The sequence below is a fragment of the Argentina silus genome (assembly GCF_951799395.1).
Source record: "Argentina silus genome assembly, chromosome: 16".
NCBI classification, from domain to species: domain Eukaryota; kingdom Metazoa; phylum Chordata; class Actinopteri; order Argentiniformes; family Argentinidae; genus Argentina; species Argentina silus.
This window is the reverse complement of record NC_139670.1, coordinates 1,726,269-1,736,051: the sequence shown is the minus strand read 5'-3', so window position 1 is coordinate 1,736,051 and position 9,783 is coordinate 1,726,269. Positions and strand designations below refer to the sequence as shown.

Below are 9,783 nucleotides of genomic sequence, written 5' to 3'. Positions count from 1 at the left end.
AATTTTGCTGCATCTACTTTATAATGTTCTGGTTGTCTATTTTATTAAGGGATGATGATGATGATGATGATTGGTGAACACATAAACAATGTGTGGCCTAAACAAACAACAAGCCTTTACCTGGCATGTACAGTAATGTTTCCTTCTGCTGTATGGTCTGATGATTCTATGCTACACTGACTCATTTTCCAATGAGCCAAACTCAGAGCCCAGCCTAAGTCTAACACACGTTTCCTCTCTCTCTTTCCCCCTTCTAGCAAATCTCTTTGATGAAGCGCCGCCATCCGATGAGAGAGGACTGATCATCTCACCCTCAGCCCTGCAGACCTCTCCTTGGTTGCAGTTAAGCTAGAGGCCACCGAGGACAGAGCGAGAGAGACAGAGAGCGAGAGAGAGAGAGAGAGAGAGAGAGACCGAGAGAGAACACCCGAGGCGACTCCCCTGTCCGCCTCATTCCAAACCACCCATTTCCTGCTTGAGTTGGTCCCCGTTAGCGTTTCGAAACTGTTTCTCCAACGCTTTTTCCAAAAACTCAGACTGTTTTCCAAAGCAGAAGCAGCAGCTCAGCCCTCCCAGACAGAGGTGATGGGAACAGTGCGGGCCAACCGCTACAGCATCGTGTCATCAGAGGAGGAGGGTATGAAGCTGGCCACCATGGCGGTGCCCAACGGTTACGGAAACGGCAAGGGCAAGGTGCACACGCGACACCAGCCCCAGAGCCGCTTCGTGAAGAAGGACGGCCACTGCAACGTGCAGTTCATCAACGTCAGCGAGAAGGGCCAGCGCTACCTGGCCGACATCTTCACCACCTGCGTGGACATCCGCTGGCGGTGGATGTTCGTCATCTTCTGCCTGGCCTTCCTCTTGTCCTGGCTGTTCTTCGGCTGCGTCTTCTGGCTGGTGGCCATCTTCCACGGGGACCTGGAGAACGACACGCAGAAGTGCGTCTCCAACGTGAGCAGCTTCACCGCCGCCTTCCTCTTCTCCATCGAGACCCAGACCACCATCGGCTACGGTTACCGGTATGTGACGGACGAGTGCCCGGTGGCGGTCTTCATGGTGGTCTTCCAGAGCATCGTGGGCTGCATCATCGACGCCTTCATCATCGGCGCCGTGATGGCCAAGATGGCCAAGCCCAAGAAGAGGAACGAGACGCTGGTGTTCAGCCACAACGCTACGGTGGCCATGAGGGACAACAAGCTGTGTCTGATGTGGCGCGTGGGGAACTTGCGCAAGAGCCACCTGGTGGAGGCTCACGTCCGGGCCCAGCTGCTCAAGTCTCGCACCACGGCCGAGGGGGAGTTCATCCCCCTGGACCAGATGGACATCGACGTGGGCTTCGACAGCGGGGTCGACCGCATATTCCTGGTGTCCCCCATCACCATCGTCCACGAGATCGACGAGGAAAGCCCCTTCTACGACATGAGCAAGCAAGAGCTGGAGACCTCAGAGTTTGAGATCGTGGTCATTCTAGAAGGGATGGTCGAGGCGACCGCCATGACCACGCAATGCCGAAGCTCTTACCTGGCCAGCGAGATCCTCTGGGGCCACCGCTTCGAGCCCGTGCTCTTCGAGGAGAAGAACTACTACAAGGTGGACTACTCTCGCTTTCATAAGACTTACGAGGTGCCGAGCACCCCGCTCTGCAGCGCCAGGGACCTCGCGGAGAAAAAATACATCCTGTCCAACTCCAACTCCTTCTGCTATGAGAACGAGGTGGCGCTCACGAACAAGGAAGAGACGGACGAGGGGAACGGAGGCAGTGTGGGACCCGACGGCACCCAGACAGACAATGTGTCAGACTCGGAGCACAACCAGGCCACTGTGCCTCTGGAGCCCAGGCCGCTGAGGCGGGAATCTGAAATATGACATTTATGTGCAAGTGCAGACCTCACATTCTGAAAGATTCTGAAATCACCTCTTGTTCTAAAAGGCACATTGAGCTGATCTGGGCCTTGGGTAGAGGACAGGTTCAAGCCAACGGTACTGCTGTGGGAATGGGGTGACCGGTGGGGGAGGGGGCTGACTGGTGGGGGAGGGGGGACGACGACTTGTACGTCAAAGAGTTCTTAAAGAAAATGTAAACGTGACAAAAACACAGCACTATGAAGCACGTACGTAGAGGAAGAGAGAACGGCTCTTGTAAAAAAGTTCCCACATGACATGAAATGCATCTCTTTAGTGTCTATGGACAGTAACATGCATCTGGTTAATGTGTGGGAGGGGGGGGGGATGGGGGGGATGGGGGAGGTTAAGATGACTTGAAAATAGCAGGCATGTCTCTCTCTGTTTTATCTGTCCAGCAAATTAAGAACAAGATGAGTTAATAATTACGTTTTTTATTTCAATAATCTGCGTTTTTATTCTTTTTTCAATGCTGCTATGTGCAAAATCTCTATTATTTTGATGCAGAGAAACTAGGGGGAAAAGTGTAAAGATGCCCAGTACAGTAATAAGAGACATTTTGGAATTTTGCTCCTCCATAATGAAAACCAAAGACGTGTGTTATTTTGCTAATTTGCACATTTGCTGGTCCCTCTAAAGTTCTTTTTAAAGTTATTGAATGTTTATCCAAACAATTTAGCTTCCTTTCAGCCCTATAACAAACACATTTCACTGACTGAGATTGGATTTACACCAATTTGCCAATGAATACGCAAATGACTTTGCCTTGGAGCCTGTTAAACTTACGTCGGGCAGGTCATGCATCAAATGAAATGTCTAAATGAAGCTTTACCCTACAGAAAAAATAACTAGCCTATAAATGCTATACTCTGAAAGGTCGTGCTGAACAGATAGGCTATTCCTATAAGAACCAAAACTCAATAGCATTCAATAACCATTCATAATCAGACACATTTCTAAAGATGCTCGTTTTCAAAGAGAGACGACAATAGATATTTCATTATGCTCTTTTCTCACTTTATGACCTGCTTCTTCCACATGTTTCTGAAGCAGATAAGTTAAGCGCCGCAGGCCACTGTTAATGAGCTGGTCTCATAGCGGGCAGAGGCTGAGGCTGAGGCTGAGGCAGAGGCAGAGGCTGAGGCAGAGGCTGAGGCTGCTCGGCGTCTCCATTAAAGGACAGGGTGAACAGCCACAAAGACAATGAAGGATACCCTACGGGCTACCCTGCAAAACTCTCAACTCTTCTCTTTCCCTGGACTTTCAATCTTTCAGACCATTTTGAATCAAGATGGGAGGCCGTACAGAGCTGGCCAAATTGATGGAAACATGCCTGTCGATGTGAAGGAATTGAGCAGGGTAGTATTATCAGTATCAGAGTGAAGCAGAAGTAGACAGGGAGGGTAAATGAGCATTTGAATGTTCTTAAAAGTGCTGCTATGTTGTTGCATTTTGTAGGGGTTGATAACAAAAGCCAAAGAGTATTATTATCATACTTATCATGTGTTTCTTTTGTTGTTTTTTTTAACATGAATTTGTTAAACTGGTAGAAGTAGATCATTTTTTTGAAGTGGCCCGCCTGTAATTGAACTTTTCATGTGAAAGCCGAGAAGGTTTTATCTTTTTTTTTTTTTTTTTAAGATCAGAAAATAACTCAAATACAGTGTTACAACAGGTTACTTTAAGTAAAACAACGAAACATCGGTTTATTTTAGGTATAGGATGCTCGTCACAGACGACACATCCGTCAACGAATCGTCTCAATAACAAAATCAATGTCGAGTCCAAACATGGCTTTCATGAAAGAGCATCTTTTCTCCAAGGCTCTTTAAATAAGGAGACATTAAAAAAACGTCAGACATCCATCAGCCTTTTCACACCCTGTCAACGTCTTTGCTGTACATGCATGTCCTGTACACCTATATTCAGAGTAAGATGCCTTGTTATCTGTATGTTTTTTTCTTTTTTAATTTTTCACCTTTTTTAAGGTGTTGTTTTACTGGGGAATCTTGGATTGGAAAACATGGTTTACAGCTACACGTACTGCCACCCTGGCATATTAAGGTGTGTTGCAAACCTGCAGAGTTTGTAGACGGCAAATCTATCTCCTGTTTCTCTTTTATTTTTTGACGACTGACGGCCTTCAGGCTACATTGTTCCTTTATATGTAAATAGACCTCTCCCTGTTGCAGTCATTTTGTATCGAGAGTCTTCCAATTGTACTGCAAAACAATGGAATGTACAGATTTTTATATTAATAATATTATTATTATTGTTATTATTATTGTACATGCTATTATATTGTTCTTTTTTCAATAAAACCTCAATGAATGATCAAATGAAGTTGTGCTCATTGCCATTGTCCAGCTGATTTGAAATAGTTACTGTGTATATATTTACAAAGAGAACCATACCAGAAGCCAGATCATTTCTTATTATGAACTACATATCTCTCTTGAAATATTTTTTATCTCAACGCGACTAACCTGGATGAATACAGATGACATAAACCAAAACCTCTTTATTTAGGGAAGGCAAGGTTTTCCATTTCCCGACAGAGAGATTCTGAATAATCATCATTAGGGCAGACCGTCGTGTCATGTTTGAAAAAGATCTCAATCTCCATCATTCACAAAGAAAGATATTTTATCATTCCCCAGAATTAGTTTTTCAAACTAAAAGGCTGATTTCTAAAACTACAACAATACTCTCTATCCCCCCATCTCTTTCAAATGGGCTCATTCAGTTTGAGTCTGGCCAGATAACGTTATACAAGCACAGACTCCATTCACCTGTTTTTCCTCTCTCAGTATGAATGAATAGGACGTTGAACCTGGGGTTGGTTGGCTGTTGGTGAATTTTCCCTCTCTCTCTTTTACTGGACGTGACGGCAAGGCGGCTCGAATGAATAAATGAAGCTTACGGGAGGCAGACAAAGATTGTATGCAGTGGATGTATGATGAAATCTCACTGTCCCTCTGTGAGAATATTAACAATCCCACAGCGATATGGAAAAAGAGAGCTGGCGAGGCCCAGGAGAGCAGCTCCAGGCGGGGATGTTTTGAAGGGACCCTGTTTCACGTGCGTCAGAGACCTTCTACAGCGGCGGCTAGGCCTGTGAGACAAAGCAGCCCCCCTCTCCTGCCTCTTCCCACAACGCAACAGGGATTAGCACCCCTTTCTGCTCTCCAGGTTCTGACACAGACGCAGACACACACAGACAGACACAGACACAGACAGACACATTTGTACACACACACACACACACACACACACACACACACAAACACACCTTATCTTATCTATCATCTTGTCTTGCATCCTCTTTCACTCCGTCTGTCTTCCTGGCTGTTATAACGTCTGTCCCTCTACTGTTCCACAACTAACTATTCATCCCTTGTCATTTATCAGTTCCTATCAGTTCCGACTCATTGAGGTCTTAGATCCTCAGGCCACGAGAATCTCAATATTCAATCAATATTCAGTACTGTAAAAAATAACTAACCTTCACTTTGACACATTGTAACATGCATTTTACACACACACACACACACACACACACACACACACACACACACACACACACACACACACACACACACACGTAAGAATGTGTCACATTTTAACATCTTAATTCCCCTGTCCTCGTGCCATCGGGATAGCACAGAGCTGAGGAGGAAATGGAAATAACTTTTTTTCCAGGGCGATGGCGGTAAGTCGGGTCTTTCCCTCCAACGCTCCACCCCGCCATTGCTGTCCAAGAGGGGACAGATAGATGGTGGAGAATAACTGGACTTAGATTGAGCTCCATGGAAAATTCCTTCGTTTACACTGGTAGGGAAGATTGACACTAATGTCAACTTCTGGAGTCTGGACTCTGGAGTCAGAGCTGTGGATGTGTGTGTGTGTGTGTATGTGTGTGTGTCTGTGTGTGTGTGTGTGTGCATGCTTCTGTGTGTGTGTGCGTGCATGTGCGTGCGTGCGCCTGTGTGTGTGTGTGTGTGTGTGTGTGTGTGTGGGTGTGGGTGTGGGTGTGGGTGTGTGTGTGTCTATGTGTACATACGTTCTACTGTATTCTTCCAGCAAAGTAGAAATCTGATTCACTTTGATCATGCTGGCAGGGGAGTAGAGATCAAATGACTGAGAGAGCAGTTTTAGTTCCTTGCTACTGTAGGAATCTTTCTCTAAACTCACTTTTTCAAAGAAATGACTCATAAGACTTTGTGATTGGATTAAGTGAGCATTGTTTAAGAAGGGGCACAATTATGCAAAGCAGGTCCAAACTAAATGTGAATACTTGAGAGCATTCTCGAATAACATATACATTATACCAATCCACACACCGACACGTCACAAAACCAAGCTGGTCTGTCGTAAAACTACATCTCTGAGAGGTTTAACTCACAACTGCCAAAGAATTCCAGAACACTCACCACCCAGTGTTCCAAGTGTTCTATGTGGTGTTTACCCTAGCAACAACACTCTGATTGTCTACAACATGAAGCGTCATAATTTATGCATTTTTCTGTGAATAAAATCACCCTTTGGCACTCTAGAATGTTGACAATTTGGGGCGACTCTATTCGTGGTCGTGGCACTAAATGAGTTAAATAAAGTCTGTCTAGACCAGGGAGGGAGGCACCACTTTGGTACTATCCAGGGAGAGGGGGGGGGAAAGTCACACTATGTGGGACATTGGTGGGAAAGTAAGGAGGCAGGAGTCGGCCTTTTCCGGTCACACCATCTAATATTCCATTTATTTATTGAATTATTAATTTTAAAGTTGTGACCAGGAAAGGCACATTGAGGCTACTTCCTGTCCGAAGGGGAGAATAGTAAGGCATTGTTAGCTCCTTGCGGCTAGGTGAGCCTCTGGTTCACTACTGTGCCACTCCCCCTCCACTAGTGTTTATGAAAACAATAAAGTTGTATATCGGCGGAACAAACATCCGAAAGTCAATGTAAGCCCGCTGTACCTTTTAATAACCTTGAAAAAAACTCCAAGGACATAAGGGGCCGGTTTCACAGACAAGGCTTAAGCCCAGTGCTGGACTAATTCACACTTTCACTGGCAAACTGCCACTGAGGATGCTTTTTAGTCTAGGACTAGGCTTAAGGCTTGTCTGTGAAACCGGCCCTAAGTATCCTTGCATACTGTATTAAATCTAAGGTTAATCTATTATATGTGTCACACTGGACATGATCAGGCTTCAAATAAAGACACGTGAATCTTTGAACAACAATGTGTTGAACAACAAATCTTTGAACAACAATGCGTTGAGCTACAAGGAGTTTAGCAGCAAAACAAAACAATCCGCCCTCCCCAAACCACAAGCAGGTCCGGAACACCCTTCTGGGAGCGTTAGCCTCAGACAGACCCAGCTCCAGGCCTGTGATCCCCCCCGGTGTTATGTCTTTCTGTGGAGTAAAGTCTTCCTGCTTCACACGGACAGACGGACCCCTGCTCTGCCAGACAGAGCCACCCTCAGGGGCTTCACACACAGCAGGGCCGGCCCGGCCCGGCCCGGCCCGAACCGCACACAGCTGGTTCTGAGGTTTTCTTTTCACATTGTCCTTTTTAAACGCTGTTACGGCAACTGTGGTGGAACGCGTAACTGGTCTGGTTCAGCTCGGTTCAGCTCAGCTCACTGTCTCAAGGCAAGGTAGAAGACCTATTACAGTAGGCCGAATCCGAACTTGAGTTTAGTGTACTGTCCATAACTTGAGACTATTGAATGAATCATGCAATCATTCTTGACAGTAGATTAGCGAGAATATTGTAGTTTACGTGCACAGATCTCAAGTTAGAACTCAACAACAGGTGGCCTGGGGTGGTCCAGTGGTCCAGTACCATGGCCTGGGGTGGTCTAGTACCATGGCCTGGGGTGGTCCAGTGGTCCAGCACCATGGCCTACAGTGCACACATATGCCCATGTTGGCATGGGTTCGAATCTGGCTCCTGCCTTGCTGACAGACCCTCTCCTCCTCACTTTCCTGTCTTTCTCTTCTATCTCTCTCCCACTCATGAAACATGCCCTTTAAAAAAATAAATAAACAACAGCTGAAATGACTGCATACGTCCACCATCAACACAGACCGTTGTGGTAGAACAATATAGCCGTCTGCAGTCCCTGACCTGTCCTTTGAGCACGTGTTGATGGTGTGTGGAAGTGTCCAGGCCAGGCTTCCAGTGATTTATCACAGAGGTTGATGAGGGGTCGCACACAGTCCTGTCAAGAAATAACTGCCCCTCTGAGTATGTGGATGCCACAGGGTACACCAGAGAGGAGGGGTAAGTTAATTCTGTATGTAGCCTACTTTCAAACAGGCAACAGGGCTCTGCTCGGAGAGAGGGTGAAGACTAAAAACAGTCAACATGTTTGCCAGTATCTTATTTCTTTTTTCAGTTTCCACATTCACAATATTGCACCCCGACATCTAAAACCGTTATAGATGTGGATGACATGTCTAATCTTTATTCTTGGAAAGTGAGAAATTCACACTCAATTTACTCCCAATCTTTAACTCATCAACTGCCAAAGGATTCCGGAACACTCACCACCTCGAGTGCCAAGTGTTCTATGTGGTGTTTACCTAGCAACAACACTCTGATTGGCCACAAAATGAAGCACCATAATGTATGCATTTTCTGGTGAATAAAGTCACCCTTGTGGCACTCGAGAATGTCGACCGTTTGGGCGACTTTATTCACCCTCAACACTAAATGAGTTAATGTTAGCGACAAATGTGTGCGATGCGTCTGCTCAGGGAATGGGCGGATAATGCAGTGTTTGGTGATGCAGCAGAGAAGCTCAGACAAGGCAAGGTGATGTGGGAATTTTCCAGGGACCATCCAGAGGACTTCAAAAGAGCCCCGCTGCCCAGCGCTCGATCCCGACTTTGAAGCTTTGCCAACAGGCTGTTAGCTCCTCTTTGATGTCCTGCCAAACACTGTCACAATCAGAGCCCCCCCTCTCTGTCACACACAATTCCTCATTCTTTCTCTTCTCTTGGGCTAAAAAAAAAAACGTTTTTTTTCCCCTCAATTCAACTTTTATAGGTATTTTCGTCACAGACAGCCTCATCCTCTATGATCCCTGTGTCTTATTCCTGGGTCTGGATGCGTAGGTGGCATTATTTGGCAGCTACAAGTTGGTACAACCTGGGGGGGTGAAGAGGGGGGGGGGGGGGGGGGGGAGAGAGGGGGGGGGGGAGAGCGGGGGGGATCGTTCCAGAAACAGAGCAGCCACCTACACCCCTCCACTTATTCTGGAACGGTCGTCTCTGACCGTGTGAGATCTGCCTGACGGGGACTCAGGGAGCAACAAAGAGCTTTGTGATCCTGACGAATGTATTCTAATGCACCTACAGCGCAGCCTGGAACAAGTGATACAAAACGACATGCCCAGAGGGAACTCAACATCAAAAGTGTTCAAACAGCTGGCGCCATGCATAATGCCCTTTGTGACCTAACAGCGCGATCGTCAGATGTACGCTAGCTTTGTTCACTTACTCCATCCACTTTGTTCCCCCGGTAAAATGGTCTGAATCAGAATTGAATAAATAATGTGATGTGATTATGTGTCACGAGCCCGCATAATTGATGAACAATTAACTAATTCCTCTCTTCCTGCTGGGATGTCCTCTCCCCTACTGGCTGAGTTACGTGTCGTCTGTGTTGACCAGCTGAGACTTATCCCCCAAAGAGCTGTCTCCTACTTCCTGCATCTGCTGCTTGGCAGAGGCCCTGGGCTGCAGAAACAGAGATACCAGACTCAAGCCTCACCACACGTGCCTCAGAGTAACAGCAACTCCACATATGCCTTCATGGTTACTCTCCTGTACTAGTTACTAACCCTAACCCTAACCCTAACCCTA

The 9,783-nt window shown here is 46.5% G+C and overlaps 1 protein-coding gene across 1 annotated transcript; it reads left to right on the top strand.

The window, feature by feature from the left end:
* Positions 1-570: 570 nt before the first annotated feature.
* kcnj2a (potassium inwardly rectifying channel subfamily J member 2a) lies at positions 571-1,886 on the top strand. Its single transcript, XM_083686993.1, has one exon. It carries the CDS (start codon positions 586-588, stop codon positions 1,867-1,869), a length of 1,284 nt encoding a protein of 427 aa, XP_083543119.1. The 5' UTR covers positions 571-585; the 3' UTR covers positions 1,870-1,886.
* Positions 1,887-9,783: the final 7,897 nt, after the last annotated feature.